Source organism: Balaenoptera acutorostrata, chromosome 13 (genome assembly GCF_949987535.1).
Source record: "Balaenoptera acutorostrata chromosome 13, mBalAcu1.1, whole genome shotgun sequence".
In the NCBI taxonomy this organism is placed as follows: Eukaryota; Metazoa; Chordata; class Mammalia; order Artiodactyla; family Balaenopteridae; genus Balaenoptera; species Balaenoptera acutorostrata.
Window position 1 is genome coordinate 35,287,572 of NC_080076.1, and position 22,166 is coordinate 35,309,737.

Genomic DNA, 22,166 nt, shown 5'->3' on the forward strand with positions numbered 1-22,166 from the left:
GGAGTAGGTTAAGTACAGAGTTCAAGGAAAATGTACTCTTTCTCATACCCATGTTTATGCTAACCACCATGCTACTCGCTGGTTATACAAAGATGGTCTAAATTTTTCAGTAAAAACCTTCAATACTAAGAATAAAAAGCATTAACTACAACAAGTGAGGTTCTTAACAGCATTTCAGATGTCTGTTTCCCCTACAATCTATCCATTTTGCATGCAACAAATATAAGAGTGGAATCCTATAAAAATATTTATTTAACAAGTGTACTACTTCTAGAAGGGAAAACAATGAGATTAACGATGAAAAGTAGTGTGATCAATAGATTCACTGCTGTTTGGTGACTAGGCAAACATCCTCTAAGACAATGTAAGAACTCTGCTTGTTACAGCAAAATGCATTCCAAATTTCAATATTTTTACTGAAAAGTTTAGGCCCTCTTTGTGTCATCAGTGTCTATCATGGTGTTTGGCATAAACATGGATTAAGAGAAGTTATGTTTTCCTTTAACACTTAATATTTAAAATGTTTTAGCATTACTAAAGAGTTGCCATAAGAGTATTCAAAAAATAAATTTTCCAATTTATTATTGGTATAACAATGTATTTTGTTATATGAAAATCACACCATAAAGTGTGTTCTGGCATCTGTACAACTAACATTCATAACTTAATTCAAAAGGGACTGCTCTGTTTGTGGTCCACAGTTTATTCAATGATTTCTTGTTGATCAGCAATCAACAAAAACCATGAAAAGAACACAGTTGGTCACACCTAAAAACTCTAATAATAAGTGTGTCAAACATCCTTAACTCCAAACAAATTTTTGGCTATCTGGTTAATTCTTATGTCCTAAGAGAAATTTTTACTAACTGAACCATATTCTAAAATACAACATTAAAAAATAAATGTTTATCAAAATATTAGGGTCTAGCTAATCTTAACAGTGAAATTTTTGAAAAAAAATAAACCAATTTTCATGAAGACTTAACATAAAGTGAGGTAGATTAATCTCTTTATGATTTTTCTTAGTAGTGAGGAAAGTTAACTTTTGGCTCTATACTAATAATCTGCCTCTATTTTCTCATTTTGCTGAATTGCTACTAATCCATTATCAATGATAGTTTATAAGACACATTGTTTTCTTTCTGCTTTCAAAAAGATAGGGTACCTAGGACATTTCTCTAGTTATAATTGCATATCATCTTGTCTGCCTCCTCACTGAGATCACCATAGTTTCATCTAGCTTTCTGTAGGCTCTGACTATTTTAAATTAAAAATCCTAGGTATTAAAGTGGAACTTTCATCTCTGAAAGTGCTTCTGCATCACCAGGCACCCATCTTCTCATTATTCCTTTAGCATTTCTGGAGAGTAAAACTGAGCCACTCTACCACTCAAAGGATAATAATGCAGCTGTTTGTAAAATGTACGTTAAAGTTTGTGACATGCGGTCGAGACTGAGTTAACAGTGAAGGCCTACTGAGCCACTGCAAAGATGAAACCTCACTAATATAGGACAGCCATTCACCTGGGACCAGTAATATCAATATCACCTGGGAACATGGCCTCACTCCAGATGTGATGCAGAACTGTTCATACAAATACTGAAGGTTCTTATTCAACATACATATACTGTCTATAAACTGAGGTTACAAAGACAGAAAAGACAGGGCCCACATGCATAGGCAACTCACTTCTACTGGTTACATATTCACCTGGAAGAGCATACAGGTGTCTCCTGAGTTGGGATTTTTCTGGTGGACTAAGAATATTCATTTTGCATAGCTAAGTTGAAAGTGGAGTTAGAATAAAATGATCCATCATTTTTGACTAATCATTAGAGCCATGTCCTGAATTTAACAAACATGACTTTTAATTTATCTTTTTCCTGATGATACATGATGTCCAGACCTAAGTAAATGTGGATGAAAGAAGCAGAGATACAGTGGCTTTAGAGAAAAAGGGATAGAGAAAAAAATCAACATTTTTTTTAAGCAGAATGACTGATGAGATGCTGAAGAGAGACAAAATCATATGTAACGTTTTTTCTTCAATTGTTTCAGAATGCTCCAAACTAAGGCTGATGAAGGTGCTGAAAACTAAAAATTATTTGACTAATCATTCCAAGTGAGCTAAATGCTTCATTCTTGTGTAACGCCAGCTTCCCACTTGGTGGGATTTAGCAGTCAAATAATTAGTGAGAAAGCAAGAAACTGTCTTTTTCCTTTGAAATCAAACTGTTTATCAAAATAGTCATCAAATGTACATTAACAAATACTGCTGCCTGTGTCATTCTAAAAAGAGTGATGCTAAAGAATGTAAACATTTGAACAAATATTTTTCTTGCTCTGTGAAATGAATTTACCAAAATTCTCTACGTCAAGCATATCAACTTACCTTCGAAGGTGGAGAAAAGCTGTGTAACACTGTTTTCGGAACTCTTGGTACTGTTCACTCTGTGTGCCCCCCATTCCTTCCACCATTTCTTTATTCAGCTTCATTGGAGGAGGAAGAGGCTTTGGATCCCGACCCAAAATATATCCAAAGTCTATGTGGAAGAGTTTGCCTGGATGTTGATAAGAAACTCATTTGTTTCCAGAAATTTATATTAAGGAACTGGGAAATAGATGTCATACAATTGGTAAAGCAGTGTCTCTTCATAAAGAATATTAGTTCATGATGAAGTCTATTAAATTGCTTGCTCCTGTATCCCCAGGCTTGGGAGTGGCCTTCAGAGCATATTTTATTTCCCTTCAGCTCGCATTCATTCTGATGAAACTATACTTAAAATCATCCCACAGTAATATTTTAAAATTTAAATCCTACTTTTAGATCTCCAGAACCAAAGATGGCTAAAGCCTGGACAACTTTTAAAGGTATTAGTAGAAATTAGTATCTTGTAGCAAATTTCTTATGCTAAAGGAAGATCATTTCTTTAAGTATTCCTGAGACGAATCCTTCCTTTAACTTATCACTATTCTCCCCACCTTCAAAAACATCCCCCAAATTTCAAATTATATTGTTAGCTTCATTTGAATCATTTCCAACTAATCTGTGTTACTCATTAGCTGCAGACTAGGAAACCAAGCACAGTATTCACCTCTGTCAAGGGCTGAATACAGCTATAGTGCCGATGAAGACAAACCCTTGAGCAGTCATCTAAACTCATAGGTCACATATGTAAGAATGTGACTGATCATTCACTTTTGAGAATGATTCACCATTGAATTCATAAAGCATCTTTTGATTTACAAGTAGGTATAAAGTAGGCATACATTATAACACTAAAAGTAACCCCCCGGATTCTACAATCTAAGTACCACCAAGGCAAGGACTTATGCATTTTGTATATTGCTGTTTCCCCAGCCTCAGAATAGTTTCCAGCACATACTAAGCACTCATAGTTGAATGAAGAAATGGACTCCCTCTTGCGAGAACACCAGAATCAAAACTAGCTACTGGACAATCATCAACAGGAAGACACTGGAACTCACCAAAAAAGATACCCCATATCCAAAGACAAGGGAGAAGCCACAGTGAGATGGTAGGAGGGGTGCAATCAAAGTAAAATCAAATCCCATAACTGGTGGGTGGGTGACTCACAGACTGGAGAACACTAATACCACAGAAGTCCACCCACTGGAGTGAAGGTTCTGAGCCCCACGTCAGGCTTCCCAACCTGGGGGTCTGGCAACAGGAGGAGGAATTCCTAGAGAATCAGACTTTGAAGTCTAGTGGGATTTGATTGCAGGATGTCGACAGGACTGGGGGAAACAGAGACCCCACTCTTGGAGGGCACACACAAAGTAGTGGGTGGATCAGGACCCAGGGGAAGGAGCAGTGACCCTGGGGAGACAGAACCAGACCTACCTGCTAGTGTTGGAGGGTTTCCTGCAGAGGTGGGAGGTGGCTGTGGCTCACCGTGGGGACAAGGACACTGGCAGCAGAAGTTCTGGGAGGTACTCCTTGGTGTGAGCCCTCCCAGAGTCCGCCATTAGCCCCACAAAAGAGCCCAGGTAGGCTCCAGTGTTGGGTTGCCTCAGGCCAAACAACCAACAGGGAAGAAACCCAGCCCCACCCATCAACAGTCAAGCGGATTAAAGTTTTACTGAGCTCTGCCCACCAGAGCAACAGTCAGCTCTACCAACCACCAGTCCCTCCCATCAGGAAACTTGTACAAGCCTCTTAGGTAGCCTCATCCATCAGAGGGCAGACAGCAGAAGCAAGAAAAACTACAATCCTGTAGCTGGTGGAACAAAAACCACATTCACAGTAAGACAGACAAGATGAAAAGGCAGAGAGCTATGTACCAGATGAAGGAACAAGATAAAACCCAAGAAAACCAACTAACTGAAGTGGAGATATGCAGCCTTCCAGAAAAAGAATTCAGAATAATGATAGTGAAGATGATCCAGGACCTCGGAAAAAGAATGGAGGAAAAGATCGAGAAAATGCAACAAGTGTTTAACAAAGACCTAGAAGCATTAAAGAACAAACAAACAGAGATGAACAATACAATAACTGAAATGAAAAATACACTAGGAGGAATCAATAGCAGAATAACTGAGGCAGAAGAACGGATAAGTGACCTGGAAGACAGAATGGTGGAATTCACTGCTGTGGAACAGACTAAAGAAAAAAGAATGAAAAGAAATGAAAACAGCCTAAGAGACCTCTGGGACAACATTAAAAGCAACAACATTCACATTATAAGGGTCCTAGAAGGAGAAGAGAGAGAGAAAGGACCAGAGAAAATATTTGAAGAGATTATAGTTGAAAACTTCCCTAACATGAGAAGGGAAATAGCCACGCAAGTCCAGGAAGCGCAGAGAGTCCCATGCAGGATAAACCCAAGGAGAAACACACCGAGACACATAGTAACCAAAATGGCAAAAATTAAAGACAAAGACAAATTATTGAAAGCAGCGAGGGAAAAATGGCAAATAATATACAAGGGAACTCCCATGAGGTTAACAGCTGATTTCTCAGCAGAAACTCTACAAGCCAGAAGGGAGTGGCATGATATACTTAAAGTGATGAAAGGGAAGAACCTACAACCAAGATTACTCTACCAGCAAGGATCTCCTTCAGATTCCATGGAGAAATCAAAAGCTTTACAGACAAGCAAAAGCCAAGAGAATTCAGCACCACCAAACCAGCTCTACAACAAATGCTAAAGGAACTTCTCTAAGTGGGAAACACAAGAGGAGAAAAGGACCTACAAAAACAAACACAAAACAATTAGAAAATGGTCATAGGAACATACATATCGATAATTACCTTAAACGTGAATGGATTAAATGCTCCAACCAAAAGACACAGGCTTGCTGAATGGATTCAAAAACAAGACCCATCTATATGCTGTCTACAAGAGACCCACTTCAGACCTAGGGACACATACAGACTGAAAGTGAGGGGATGGAAAAAGATATTCCATGCAAATGGAAATCAAAAGAAAGCTGGAATAGCAATACTCATATCAGATAAAATACACTTTAAAATAAAGAATGTTACAAAAGACAAGGAAGGACACTACATAATGATCAAGGGATCAATCCAAGAAGAAGATATAACAATTATAAATATATATGAACCCAACACAGGAGCACCTCAATACATAAGGCAACTGCTAACAGCTGTAAAAGAGGAAATCGACAGTAGCACAATAATAGTGGGGGACTTTAACACCTCACTCACACCAATGGACAGATCACCCAAAACGAAAATAAATAAGGAAACAGAAGCTTTAAATGACACCATACACCAGATACATTTAATTGATATTTATAGGACATTCCATCCAAAAACAGCAGATAACACTTTCTTCTCAAGTGTGCACGGAACATTCTCCAGGATAGATCACATCTTGGGTCACAAATCAAGCCTTGGGAAATGTAAGAAATTGAAATCATATCAAGCATCTTTTCTGACCACAACGCTATGAGATTAGAAATGAATTACAGGGAAAAAAACATAAAAAAAACAAACACATGGAGGCTAAACAATACGTTACTAAATAACCAAGAGATCATTGAAGAAATCAAAGAGGAAATCAAAAAATACCTGGAGACAAATAACAATGAAAACACGACGATCCAAGACCTATGGGATGCAGCAAAAGCAGTTCTAAGAGGGAAGTTTATAGCTATACAAGCCTACCTCAAGAAACAAGAAAAATCTCAAAAAAACAATCTAACCTTACACCTAAAGGAACCAGAGAAAGAAGAACAAACAAAATCCAAAGTTAGCAGAAGGAAAGAAATCATAAAGATCACAGCAGAAACAAATGAAATAGAAACAAAGAACACAATAGCAAAGATCAATTAAACTAAAAGCTGGTTCTTTGAGAAGGTAAACAAAATTGATAAACCATTAGCCAGACTCATCAAGAAAAAGAGGGAGCGGACTCAAATCAATAAAATTAGAAATGAAAAAGGAGAAGTTACAACAGACACCGCAGAAATACAAAGCATCCTAAGAGACTACTACAAGCAACTCTATGCCAATAAAATGGACAACCTGGAAGAAATGGACAAATTCTTAGAAAGGTATACCCTTCCAAGACTGAACCAGGAAGAAACAGAAAATATGAACAGACCAATCAGAAGTAATGAAATTGAAACTGTGATTAAAAATCTTCCAACAAACAAAAGTCCAGGACCAGATGGCTTCACAAGTGAATTCTATCAAACATTTAGAGAAGACCTAACACCCATCTTTCTCAAACTCTTCCAAAAAACTGCAGAGGAAGGAACACTCCCAAACTCACTCTATGAGGCCACCATCACCCTGATACCAAAACCAGACAAAGACACTACAAAAAAAGAAAATTACAGACCAATATCACTGATGAATATAGATGCAAAAATACTCAACAAAATACTAGCAAACAGAATCCAACAACACATTAAAAGGATCATACACCATGATCAAGTGGGATTTATCCAGGGATGCAAGCATTCTTCAATGTATGTAAATCAAACAATGTGATATACCATATCCACAAATTGAAGAATAAAAACCATATGATCATCTCAATAGATGCAGAAAAAGCTTTGGACAAAATTCAACACCCATTTATCATAAAAACTCTCCAGAAAGTGGGCATAGAGGGAACCTACCTCAACATAATAAAGGCCATATACGACAAACCCACAGCAAACATCATTCTCAATGGTGAAAAAGTGAAACCATTTCCTCTAAGATCAGGAACCAGACAAGGATGTCCACTCTCACCACTATTATTCAACATAGTTTTGGAAGTCCTAGCCACGGCAATCAGAGAAGAAAAAGAAATAAAAGGAATACAAATTGGAAAAGAAGAAGTAAAACTGTCATTGTTTGCAGATGACATGATACTATACATAGAGAATCCTAAAAATGCCACCAGGAAACTACTACAGCTAATCAATGAATTTGGTAAAGTTGCAGGATACAAGATTAATGAACAGAAATCTCTTGCATTCCTATACAGCCATGATGAAAAATCTGAAAGAGAAATTATGGAAACACTCTCATTTACCATTGCAACAAAGAGAATAAAATACCTAGGGATAAACCTACCTAGGGAGACAAAAGACCTGTATGCAGATAACTATAAGACACTGATGAAAGAAATTAAAGATGATACCAACAGATGGAGAGATATACCATGTTCTTGGATTGGAAGAATCAATATTGTGAAAATGACTATACTACCCAAAGCAATCTACAGATTCAGTGCAATCCCTATCAAATTACCAATGGCATTTTGTACGGAACTAGAACAAATCATCTTAAAATTTGTATGGAGACACAAAAGACCCCGAATAGCCAAAGCAGTCTTGTGGGAAAAAATCGGAGCTGGAGGAATCCGACTCCCTGACTTCAGACTATAGTACAAAGCTACAGTAATCAAGACAATATGGTACTGGTACAAAAACAGATAGATCAATGGAGCAAGATAGAAAGCCCAGAGATGAACCCACGTACCTATGGCCAACTAATCTATGACAAAGGAGGCAAGGATATATAATGGAGACAAGACAGCCTCTTCAATAAGTGGTGCTGGGAAAACTGGACATCTACATGTAAAAGAATGAAATTAGAGGGGCTTCCCTGGTGGCGAAGTGGTTGAGAATCTGCCTGCCAATGCAGGGGACACGGGTTCAAGCCCTGGTCCGGGAAGATCCCACATGCCGCGGAGCAACTAAGCCTGTGTGCCACAACTACTGAGCCTGTGCTCTAGGGCCTGTGAGCCGCAACTACTGAAGCCCATGCACCTGGAGCCCGTGCTCCTCAACGAGAAGCCACTGCAATGAGAAGCCCACGCACCGAAACGAAGAGTAGCCCCTTCTCACCGCAACTAGAGAAAGCCTGCTCGCAGCAACGAAGACCCAACACAGCCAAAAATAAATAAATAAAATAAATTAAAAAAAAACAAAAGAACGAAATTAGAACACTCCCTAACACCATACACAAAAATAAACTCAAAATGGATTAGAGACCTAAATGTAAGGCCAGACACTATAAAACTCTTAGAGGAAAACATAGGAAGAACACCCTTTGACATAAATCACAGCAAGATCTTTTTTGATCCACCTCCTAGAGTGATGGAAATAGAAACAAAACTAAACAAATGGGACCTAATGAAACTTCAAAGCTTTTGCACAGCAAAGGAAACCATAAACAAGACAAAAAGACATCCCTCAGAATGGGAGAAAATATTTGCACATGAATCAACGGACAAAGGATTAATATCCAAAATATATAAACAGCTCATGCAGCTCAATATTAGAAAAATAAACAACCCAATCCAAAACTGGGCAGAAGACCTAAACAGACATTTCTCCAAAGAAGACATACATATGGCCAAGAAGCATATGAAAAGCTACTCAACATCACTAATTATTAGAGAAATGCAAATCAAAACTACAATGAGGTATCATCTCACACCAGTTAGAATGGGCATCATCAGAAAATCTACAAACAGCAAATGCTGGAGAGGGTGTGGAGAAAAGGGAACCCTCTTGCATTGTTGGTGGGAATGTAAATTGATACAGCCACTATGGAGAACAGTATGGAGGTTCCTTAAAAAACTAAAAATAGAATTACCATATGATCCAGCAATCCCACTACTGGGCATATACCCAGAGAAAACCATAATTCAAAAAGACATATGCACCCCAATGTTCATTGCAGCACTATTTACAATAGCCAGGTCATGGAAGCAACCTAAATGCCCATCGACAGACGAATGGATAAAGAAGCTGTTGTACATATATACAATGGAATATTACTCAGCCATAAAAAGGAACGAAATTGAGTCATTTGTTGAGACGTGGATGGATCTAGAGACTGTCATACAGAGTGAAGTAAGTCAGAAAGAGAAAAACAAATATCGTATATTAACGCATATATGTGGAACCTAGAAAAATGGTACAGATGAACCGGTTTGCAGGGCAGAAATTGAGACACAGCTGTAGAGAACAAACGTATGGACACCAAGGGGGGAAAGCGGTGGGGTGGTGGGGGTGGTGGTGTGATGAATTGGGCGATTGGGATTGACATGTAGACACTGATGTGTATAAAATTGATGACTAATAAGGACCTGCTGTATAAAAAAATAAATAAAATTTGAAAATTATAAAAAAAAGCTTTTGCTTATACACACAAGTTATTTTTTTCCTTATAATTTGAATCTCTAAAACATTATGGTGATGATTATTATATAACAACCCCAAATAGTTAAAAGCCTTCCTAAAGTGGCTTATCATAATTCTTTCACATATTTCAGTGAGGGAATTTATTTAAAAAATATCTTAATAATAAAATCAAGTATTCAGTTGTTATAAATGAGATCAAGATAGGTTGATAAGTTACAACAAATATATTTTTTCTGTGTAATGCATTTGCATTTATAGATATGAATTAAAATAGCCATTACCTTATTAGAACTTAAGAGAGAATATGAAATGAGGTTTATTTTCTTTTTTTTTTTTTTGTAAATATAAGCAACTTTTTTTTTTTTTTTTTTTAAGATTTCTTTATTGATTGATTGATTGATTGATTGCTATGTTGGGTCTTCGTTTCTGTGCTAGGGCTTTCTCCAGTTGTGGCAAGTGGGGGCCACTCTTCATCGCGGTGCGCGGGCCTCTCACTATTGTGGCCTCTCTTGTTGCGGAGCACAGGCTCCAGACGCGCAGGCTCAGTAGTTGTGGCTCACGGGCCTAGTTGTTCCACGGCATGTGGGATCTTCCCAGACCAGGGCTCGAACCCGTGTTTCCTGCATTAGCAGGCAGATTCTCAACCACTGCGCCACCAGGGAAGCCCGAGGTTTATTTTCTTAACGTTCAGAATTTATTTTCTTATTATAACTATCGGAGCATTATTTCAACATTATCCCAAACGAATTGTTCAGTACTTTCACTGATGTAGTAGCTATGTGCTTGAAATATTTTGCAAAAATTCTTGTTAACAACTCTCTTACTTTTGCTCCTTTTACTTATTTTCATCCAATAAAGCCATGTGAACCAATTAAAAAAAAAAAAGAAATGAATTCATTTAAAAAGCCAACTCAAAATTTCCCTAGTGCAACCTGTCCACTCTCATTTATCTTGTAATGCATTCTGACCTGTTTTATGTGGAAACCTATCCTCCATCATTTTGGGGGAAGCTTCGATTTCTTTCCCTCAATGGCACAAGCCATTGTTCTTGAGGTGCATGTACTGAGTTTTTACACACTTTTGCCATCTTGCAAAATATTTTTTGATAGTGACTCTATCCAGTTAAAATGCTAAGCCATACCCTTCTGTCTACGCCTTTCTCTGAGCATTAACACTGTTATCTGTGAACTTTATACACCATCATTAGGTCACTGTTGGAAACATAAACAAAGATGGGCATGGAACTGACTCTAGTTGCTGTAACAAAGTCCCAGGTAACAGCAATGCCCTGGCAGGCACTCCGAGTCAGGAGCATAATGGCCCTTTATTAAAACACCTTCACATCTCACTTGATCAGGTATGTGATCCTGATAAAGTTGCTTAACCTTTCTAAGGCTCACTTTCTAAACTACAAAACAGGTTAATACTGATAATTACCTTCTATGGAAGAATTAGAAGAGATAATATAGCTAATACTTAACACAGTACCTGATAGACAGTAATCACTCTAAATTTTAAATACTGAACTTTGTTCAAAAATAAATATTAATACATTTTAAACATGTTTAAAATGTCCCTGATACCTGAGATCACAACTGCCAAAAATTAGTAAAATTAAATATTAAAGAGATAAGCAATCTTATTTTCTGCAACTTCTTCGGGCATCTTTCTTAACAAAGAAAAACTAAATAATACATTAAACTGGAAACGTTATAAAACTCTGAAAATGAGAAAGAACTTCAAATGTGCCAAGGCTGGGTAATAAAAAGTCCAAGTTTTAGGCAATAATAATATTAAATTTAAGTAAAATTCAAGATAGATACTGGCACTATGTTCCCACAACAGTAAAGAAAACTATATTGCAAATTATCTGGAGTTGACAGAAGGTGTACTAAATTTGGGACATGGAATTCATATACAAAGAGAAACTACAGCTTACAAATGAGTGCTCATAATGACAACTAACCAGAGATTTAAACATTATCATCACCTGGCTGTAGAAAAAGTAGCCATTGTCCAGGAGGAAGAAATTCTCCTCTACCCTCCTAGGTTCTCTGGCTGGTCTAAGAATTAAATTGACATGAGACAGATTAAGAGAAAATCAAACCAAAGTTTAATAACATGTAAACATGAAAGAGACCCAGAAAAACCAAGTAACTTGCCAAAATGGCTGAAACCCTCACCCTAAATACCATCTTCACCTAAAGACAAAGGAGGATGTTGGGGTAGGAGTTGGGACTTCAAACGTGAGGAAGGCATGGAGATGGAAAAGCAAACGTTTGGGAAACAAATGTTTGCTAGGCCTTGCAGAGACAATGGGACACAGAGTGGACTCTAAATCTCCAAGAGTTTCGCCCACCACACCTAGCCTGTATTCTTTGCAGATATTCCTGGTGATAGCTCTATTCCTGTTATAGGCCCTCTATCTAAATTCTTCAGGCAGTTAGGGGCAAGGTCAAAGGTGCTTCCAGAGGCTTTTTGGCTTTGATTGTTTTCAGCTTGAAACTGCATGCCAGAAACATTTTGGGGTAGCAAATTTTGTTCCCCTGCAACATCATCAATGTAACTATTGCACTGAATACCAGTTTTCCATTTATTGAAATTATCTTTTTTTTTTTTTAAAGATATACCAGGTTTAAAATATTCTGTTCAAACTGGAAAACTGGTTATTAAAGTCTTATAGGGGAGCAAAACTTGCCACCCCAAAATGTCTTTCTGGCATGAAAATTATTTTTGAGCTGAAACCAATCAAGGCCCAAAAGGACGAAACTTGACCTTCCCCCAGCTACCTAAAAAAATGTCAGTAGAGGATCTGTTCCAGGAAGGGACCTATCACCATAGATTTATTATAGTATGAACTATGTATGCAGACAGGGAAGAACTTAGCGAAGTTTGTTAAAAATTCCTTTGTGTCCTACTGTCTTTGCATGGCCTAGCAAACATTTACCAAACATTTGCTTTTCTATCTCCTTGTCAATTGCCTCTCCCGCTTTGAGGTCCCAAACCACTATCCCCAACATCCTAAAGCTAAAGATGGTACTTAAGCTAAAGATGGTACTTAAGGTGAGGGTTTCAGCCATTTAGCTAAAGGGTTTCAGCCCTTTTGGTGAGTTATTCACAGTTTTTCTGGGTCTCTCCCATATACACGTTAGTAAACTTTAGTTTTTCTCCTGTTAATCTGTCAATAATCTCACGTCAATTTAGTTCTTAGACCAGCCAGAAGAAACTAGAAGGGTAGAGGAAAATTTCTTCCTCCCCAATAGTCTCTTAAGAATTTTTTTAAATGGATATATCTGGATATATCTAGTATAGTAAATGACAAATGGTGGAGGTGAAATGAGAAGGAATTCTAATTAGATATAGATAGCAAGGAGCCTGTGGAGAATTGAAAAGTTTTGTCTCCCCACCCCAAAAAACAAAGGCAGTAACAGGTTAGCTAAAAGTTTCCTCTAGCTCGCACTAGGGCTACCTAAATCAGCATGCGTTTGGTAAGCAGTTATTAATGAGGCTCCTACCTCACCTATTTCTATCAAAACACTTTAGCTGAGGTGTATATTGAAATTATTTGTTCACTCCTCTTTCTCCCCAACACTAAACTTTTAATGAACCATTAAGAGTCTTATAATCAAGAACCTTGTTCAATTTATTTTTGTTATAGTCCTGAAAGCTAGGATAATGTCTAGCATACAGGAGCATGCAATAGCATGCAATGTGGCTATTCTGCATTTATTTAACCAATGACATCTCAATTTCACCTTTACAGCTTAGACAACTTTTAATAACATTATTGATGTGAGAAATTTTCTTCTAGAAACCTGATAGTTCTTATAGATGTTGTCATGTTTTAAAATTTTTGTGTCTTCATTTCTGTGAAGATCTATAATGAAATTAATAAAGGCTGAGTCTGGATCATCTGGACGCTTGCTATCTTACTACTTAATACTGTCCTGTGATTTCAGTGTTTTTGACTGGGTTGGTATCAAACAGCAAAGCTACTTTAATTGTTGCAGGCTAATACTAACAGAAGCAGAGTACCTTGAAAATTACATTACAGCATCAGGAATAAATGGAGGTTATGAAGCAGTTCAAGTAGAGGAAAGTAGTGTAAGAATATTAGCATGGGACAGGACATTAACAGCACTCTGAATTGAAACTCACACTATATTATCTATACCATATTCACACTAGCAAGTGGCAATTTAGTTTCAGTATTCCTTTGTCACATTAATATTGTTAGGTTAACTTTTGCTAGTTTGTAACACTATTTAACTTATAAATCTGTATTTTATAGTTATGTATGAGTAGATGCATAGTAAGTTAAGATCAGGTTTTATGTTGTACATATTTAAGATTATAAAATGTAATATGTCAACACAGGGGGTTTCATTTCTGTTTAAAACAGTCCTACGTATTACTCTTGATTGAAAAACACGTTTTCAGAATTCCAAAATGCACTTCGGGGTCTCTAAACACAATGAAACCAGTAGTTTTGGAAGTTCACAGACTTCACCAATTTCCCAAGGGAAGTCCAAGATTCCCCAAAGACGAGAAATCAGTTTTGGAATAAGTAATTTGAAAATTTGGTACTTACTGGGAAAGCACCATCTCCTAATCTCTTAAGGTTCAAGGGAGGATGCTATCATTGAATTTTTCATGATTTGGTGAAAAGTTCATGATCAACTTCTGTTAAAGGTTTCACTGCCTTCAGCTAAACACGTATCCTCTGTTCAACTAAGCTAAGCACTTCATTTTCTGCTTTATTTTCATCCTGGACTTCCCACTTATTATCTACCTTGTTAGACAAATACCATTCTACCCTTCAGGAGGTTAAGAAATTAGAAGCTTACAATATCGTAGGTACAGATAAACCTTTCTTAGTTTTATTTATTTAAATAATGTTTTGTTATCAATATATTTCCTACTGATACCCACCACCTGAGCAGAGAACCTATTTGACCAATCTTTGATTCAAAACTGCTACCCTTAATAAATCATGTATCAAATGGTATCAACCATCACACGGAGTTTATTTAATGGGCTTGGTGCTTTTTAATAGGAAACCTCGCCCCAGTAGTCAAGGGGCAAAGTGTGCATAAAACAAACTTAATGTTGACTGTAACTACCTTCTTTTGTCCCTGCCTTGCAATATAAAGGGAATAAGAGGTGTTAATTAAATTTTCCTGTTATTTGCATAAGTGACATGAATGTATTTTTAAAATTGTAGTTGAAGACATTTGTAGTTCTTGGATTAAAGAGACTAGATACTGCCAAAATTAATAGTATTTAGTGGTAGAGTTTCTTTTTTTTTTTTGATTTACCTTTTGTCTATTTAATAATTAAATGCAACCAATCTCAAAACTGTACTTATTCCATTTTTTACACTGCTGCTTATTCCTTCTACTTGACTCTCTCCTGTATAATCCAGACTCTAATTTTTTGAAAATCCCACACAATTCCAAAATTCAAAAATTCTTCCCTGCCACTCTACTCCCCAGTAAGTTTCCCACTCTCAATTTTTTTTGTATATAACCTGACATTTTATTTTTTTCCCCAAAATGCCTTTCTTACATGAATGTTATATCTTTCCTGTTGCCCTACCACAAAAACCTAGAAAAAAAGAAGGCTGTGAATAACTATTTATTGATACAATGGAACTTATATTTTAGAATTAAAAATGCTCCCTACACCTACACTCCCACTGCTCCCAACACTTATTAGTTAAACCCTTATGATATACTTGGTTAGAGGTATTTTCATTTATAGTTAAAAAGTATAGTAATGAGGAAATATTTTTCAAAACTAGTTTTTGAGTAACAAAGTACAATAAGTCATGCATAAGTACAGATTAGCATAGACATTCCAATCACCTGCTAAATGTTTCACATAATTTATTATCACTTCACATTCAATGGTTAAGATGGCTTCTTATAAACAGGGATAACATTAAGCTAACTAATGAAAAGGGGGCAAAACCATGTCTACTTAGTATCTCTGATTATATAGTCTATTTCCATTCAAGAAAAACGAATATTTAACTGTTATATATTTTCATTTTTCCTACAGTCATTAAAACAAAGTTTTTTTCCCTGAAACACTCTTTTCTTCTAGAGAACTGTTTTAATGTCTGAAGCAGAACAGTAATTAACCCTTTGAAGATGAAAAACAATGGCCTTCAAAAAGCAATTCTAAAAGATCATGGTCTCAGGACCCTTTATACACTTACAAATTATTCAGGACCCCAAAAAAGCCTTAGTTGGACTACCTATATTGATATTTACTACATTTGAAATTGAAACTGAGACATTTAAAAAATATTAATTAGCTTAAAAATAACAATTCAATAACATTTTAACATAAATTTGATTTCTATTAATAATAACTACTTTCCAAAACAAAATATAATTAATGAGAAGAGTGGCACTGCCTTACATTTTGCACATCTTTTTAATGTCTGGCTTAATAGGAGAAGCTGGATTCTCATACTGGTTTCTTCTTTCAATCTATTATGATATATTGTTTTGATTGAAGTGAAAGAACCAAGCCTCTAAATAGAAATGGATTTTAAAAGGGGAGAAGAATCTTAATAACCTTTTCAGAGAATTACTGATAGTTTTCTTTGCTATGAAAACAAATTCTCAGGCCCTACCATACCTACTAAATCAAAAACTCTGAGCCTGGGGCCCAGCAATCTGTATTTTAACTGGCTCTCTTGATTCTAATATACTCAGAAGCTTGAGGACTTCTGATCTACCTTATACTGACTAATACAACTCTCAGCCTCAGTCAGGTCATCGTGGAGGGGACAGTGGCAAGATGAATCACCTAAATGAATTAAAACTCATATTCAGACTAATGGTTATAGTTTCCTTGTGCTGTTCAACATCATTACCTTAAAATTTGACACTTTTTTTTGTTCTGGGATTACTATAAAAATAACTTTTTAATATTTTAGTTTATGAAGTTTTGAATGCTTTAAAATACATTAAAATGTAACCTCCCCCCAAATTATTCATTTCGAAGCAAAACAGTGTCTACCCAGCATTAAGGAATATATCATCTGATAAAACTTACATTAAAAAATTTACTATCCTAATCTACAGTTTTACTTCAGTGACTGAATTAAGCTTTGCCATATAAAAGGTAATCCGAAAGGAAGTAGATTCATTTCCCTCCATAATCTGACATCAAATTTCTCTAACCAGCCTATATATTACCTGCAAAGGCATGGCTTATTTCAGCTTCTGGATATTTTACTGGAATGTGTGCTTTTCTCCATTTGTATCCCATACAAATCCAACACATTCTTCATGACCCAGTCTAAGTGACTCTATCAATAAAGTAATTTGCACCTCCTTAGGTAAAAAAAGTAGAGCCCTTTATCATTTTTTATTACCTCTAATGAGAAGATACAATGTTCTTCTCAAACAAACTTAAAAAAAAAAAGCAGCCTCTACAAAAATTAACATTTTCCTTATGATAGGTTTCAGTTAACATACAGACTGACTTCCTGATACTAAATATTTAAGAAACTTTCAAAAGATCAGATTTTAAATAATGTTAAAAAGAAAATTATTCACATGAAGACAAGTCCTCATTATTTCAACATCTAAAGTAATGATCAGGCTTCCCTGGTGGTGCAGTGGTTGAGAATCTGCCTGCTAATGCAGGGGACACGGGTTCGAGCCCTGGTCTGGGAGGATCCCGCATGCCGCGGAGCAGCTAGGCCCGTGAGCCACAAATACTGGGCCTGCACGTCTGGAGCCTGTGCTCCGCAACAAGAGAGGCCACGATAGTGAGAGGGCCACGCGCCGCGATGAAGGGTGGCCCCCGCTTGCCGCAACTGGAGGAAGCCTTCGCACAGAAACGAAGACCCAACACAGCCAAAATAAATAAATAAAAAATAATTAAAGGTGCTAAAAAAAAAAAAAAAAAAAAAGCCAGACCCTTAGCTCTTAAAAAAAAAAAATGATCAATATAGACTAAAAAAGTACTTATGGATAAAAAGGGAAGGTCTTATGTGCTTGGCTCTCTTTTGCATATATCAACTGAGAAATACAAATCAAACTGGTAAATAATAGTATATCCACAATCTATAGTAAAAATAAGTTTTGACGGGAAACAGATTTTTCTGAAACCCTGAGGATAGATTAAAATGACATGAAAAAACCTAGTTCATTTACTTATTTTCAAAGCATTTACTAGGTGCCTACTGTGCACAGAGCTTTTTATACTCCTTTCTCTCATGTTCCAGAGAATAAACAAGCACACATACTAAAATAATGAGCCACTCAAAAGAGATTTTAGAGGGCAGTAACTTACAGGAGTTTGGATTTTAGGGTGGAAAAAGTTTTTGAGATATATTATTTTCTTATCTCTAAAATTATGATTACAAATAACAGGTATATAAGCTAAATGAGGAAGGCATTCTTATTTCCTGGTGGTGAAATAAACAAACAAAACCATAATAGTTAGCCCACAAGGAATGTTTACTCTGTGCTCAGTACAATACAAAATTCTACCATATTAAATCATTCAACCCTCACACCAGGAGAGAGATTCTATTATTATTTATGCATTGAGAAGAAGAGACTGAGACACAGATATATTAGATAACTTGCTCGGTCATACAATAGTGGAGGGGCAATTTAAACGCAAAGAATTTGACTTTAGAGCTTGACATATTAACTCCTATGTGAGATTGTTCCCCAGAATTAAAAAAAGGGAAGTGAATCAACTGTACATAAAATTAAAGAATGATAAGATCAGGATAGGAGATGTATTGAAAGCAATGTGCAATTAGGATAAAAATGACTATTTTTCTTTCCTCTGAGCTTTCTGACAAAAGGCTCAAAGGATATTACTGTGAAGTGCCACCACAGACAAAAAAGCTACCACTGCTCTCACTATATAAATGGATAAGCCCAGGTTAACAAGGCCATCTTTAGGACCTACAAACAACTTTCCATTTACTACAGATACCCAGTTCCTACTTCTCTTTTGTGAATGTTTTTCAGTTATTTACATATTAATTTTATATGTTACTTATATCATAAAGTCTGTATACCATAAACAAACAGCACGTTTTTCAAGTTATACTGGTCCTTTTTTTCCCCCTCAAATTCTCAAAAATAAAAACAAAACTTTTTCCAAAGAGTTGAGATAAACTCAAGTCTAATTTCATTTGAGCCCTGCCACAGTTGAATTACCCTGAATAAACTTCTTAAAGCTTCCTCAAAGGACAGCAACTATGAAAAAAATTCACTTTTTTTCCAATCCTGTATCACAGCTTAAATTTTGTAGTTTCTTGCCAAAATAATATATTAATGCATTAATAAGTGAAATATCATTCACCCCAAATATGTTTGTAGAAAACCATAACATTGACAAAGGAATTTCCAGACTTTTACACTTGTGGTAGATACACAACGCCCTCTGCTGCACAAGTTGAGGAAACTTCAACCAAGTTAAAAATATCCACAACCAATTAAAGCATGGGCAAAAAATTTCTGGGAAATCTGAAATTGAGACTTATATTTTGCATTTTTGTACATTATCATTGTACAGATTTTGAAATTCTCTATAAGAGATGAAACATTTTCCTCCACACATTCCTGAAGTTCTTAGTCTGACCCTTTTCTGTCTCATCTATATTTACAGGTGGAACAGTGTGTATTTAGGGTGAATCCCCAAAAGACCACAGTGAAATGAAATCTGGGTGTCTCCTTCCTCTCTGTTCCATCTCTCATACCAGGGAACTGGGCACTGACAAATCAGTAGTACTCTGATTACAATTCCAAACCATCTAAACCTGCCCAAGAAAAACAAACACACACACACACACACACACACAAACCTGCCCAAGCTGGAAAATGAGAATAGAAGACAAAAGGTATTTTATTTTGAAGAATGGGAGAAATGCTATTTATCATTAATAAAAGCTCCATCAACACTGAGAGACTGGAGAGTTATATAAGAGAATCTAAAGTTCTAAGTTTTTTAATATGTTACGGTCTGTGTTGAAGGCACAATGGATCCAAAATATACAATGGAAGATGCTTCATAATATTCAAGGCATTTTTAAGTACAAGCATTGAAATCTATTTCCTGCAATGAAACACCTTCAAAATTCATTTTAAATATGTAATAGTTGTCTATACAAAGTCTAATTATAACATATGTAATTAATATAACTTGAAACTGCTTTGCAATATGGACTGTTAGTAAAAAATGAGTAGACACACAAACATTTTAAAATAAATCATTATAAATTTCTAAAAGTTGAGGAATGTATTATATACTTCCATTTGTCTTGACATAATCGGTCTTTCCTTATACAATCCAATTTCATTCAAACTAAATCCAAAAATTTAAAACATTTATCCTAGTGAGGAAGATGTAAAATGCTTGTTGTATGATATAAGTGGATGAAATTATTAAAGAGCAGTTAAGAAGAAATAACTCAAAGAAATGCTGTTTTAAAAGAAAGAGAATGTGCCTCTTATTATCTAGCACATTTTAAGGTAAGCTTAAAACAAAATTTAGAGCACCCTCTAGTGGAAAACTGGTGACAAGAAGCTTAAAACCTGTTTTTGAAATTTTACAATTCAATTTCCACACAAGTATCTATGACCTGGGCCAAAAAAGTATATTAGGTAGACCTTTCTTTCCAAATCTTACTCTTAAAGTATCCCCATCAATACACACAGACACACACAAGACAGAGCAGTTCTCAAAGTCCAACAGAAAACGGTCTATTATTTATCAATTTCCAAAAGAAGAGACAAGTAAGATCTGTGAATATAACATTATAGATGTAATGCTACTCTATACATTAAAGAATTCCACTGTGGTTATAAAATGATTACAATATAAAAACAAATGGAATTATTTTGGTAGTTTGATTCTTGTGGTTAAAAGATTCAACTGAAAAAGAGAGCTAAGAAAACAACACAGGAAAACTTTTTCCAAATTATAATTTTTTCCAAACACAGCATAACGTTTTATAAATATCCTTTGCTAAATTAGTAAATTTGGCAAGAACCTCCAATGCAATCTGATTATACTCCTTCAGGCTTTGGTAATTAAAGGGACTGCCTGGCGTTGATACAGACATGGTTCCCACATGCAAATTTTACCAGATTATTTTTCACACCAATAATTTAAAACTGAATATATGAAATTCCAGACTACATGAATTAACATGGTTATTATATTAATAATTAGTCAGGCTACACTCAATATATTATGTTAAATTTTTGGTATCAAAATTTGGAGGAATACTAACAAACTACATAATGTCCTTACCTGAGAGACTATTTTAAGGGTACCTTAAAATCTACTTTTTGTGAAGGGCTGAAGAAACTTGGATTATTTGGCATATGGAAGAAAAGGCTACATAGAAGAACAGAAATATTTATTCATTAATTCAACAATGATTTATCAAACATTTTAGCTAGGCATTGTTCAAGGCTCTGGAGGCACGGTGGCAAAGTACATGGACAAGGTCCCTGCGCTCATGGAACCTACATCCGGAATGGGAGAGGGTGATGATTAAGAAGTCAACAAGCTCCATGAGGGCTAGGATTTCTGTCCTGTTTATTTTGGTATCCCTAGCACCTAGAACAATACCTAAAATATAGTAGGTGCTCAATAAATATTTGTTGAATTATATTAAAAAAAGATACCTTCAGCTAGTGATAAGTGCTATAAAGAAAACAAAACAGAATAATAAATAGAGAGTAATGGAGAGGAGTGGGGTGGCAGGTATATAAATATTATTTGACTGGAGAGTTAGAAAAGGCTACTCTAAAAAGATGCCATTCAATCTTAGACTTACTAACCAAAGTCTTGAAAGATCTGAGAGAAAAGCTTCCCAGGAAGAAGAAACAACAAGGACACTTGCCCAAGACAGGAGTGATTTTACATTCAGATGTTCAAACCTGTTAGTGTAGGCAAGCCACAATGGCTACAGTAAAGAGTTCAGATTTTAATCATACAGTTTGGGCAAAAGATATTGGTGGTTTCAAATGGGATCAAAGCAGTAGAAATGAAGAGGGGGTAACTTTATGATTTAGTTTGGTGAACAGTAGATACAATTTGATAATAGATTCGATATAAGATGAAGTCAATAGTGCAATTAAAAATGACTCCCAAGTCTGGGGCGTAAACAACTGAGTAGGTGATGTTACTATTTATTAAGATGGGGAAACCAAGTGAGGAGCAGCTTATCAGGCAGGTAGCGGAGAAAGAAAACAACTTTTATGACTAGCTGTATATTTAGGATTTCAAGTAAACAGCTAATGAAATGGACTGAAATAGAGTAAGTTTGGAAGTTGCACAGAGATGGTGTTTAAAGCCATGGGGCCAAGGAGTTATTAGGAAGAAGGAGTATGAGAATGATTATTCCACATAACTCCAAGGGGAAAAGGTAAAGAATTAAAGATAGAAGTTAATGTGAGTTCAGTGTTGTTTGATAAGAGAAAGAACATTTAAACATTCTAACTAGAGCTGTACAGTAAGAGATTGGA

General features: G+C 35.9%; 1 protein-coding gene across 3 annotated transcripts in view; it reads right to left on the reverse strand.

Annotated features, from left to right (window-relative positions):
- The window catches only part of PIK3C3 (phosphatidylinositol 3-kinase catalytic subunit type 3), a 160,036-nt gene that overhangs the window by 15,237 nt on the left and 122,633 nt on the right, over positions 1–22,166 (reverse strand). For 2 of the 3 annotated variants that reach the window (XM_057526841.1, XM_007172783.2), the window contains exon 22: positions 2,393–2,561. The exons of the other annotated variant lie outside the window; for it this stretch is intronic. In XM_057526841.1, the coding sequence (XP_057382824.1) occupies positions 2,393–2,561 (169 nt within the window). The remainder of the gene's footprint in view (positions 1–2,392; positions 2,562–22,166) is intronic. 3 annotated transcript variants of the gene reach the window in all.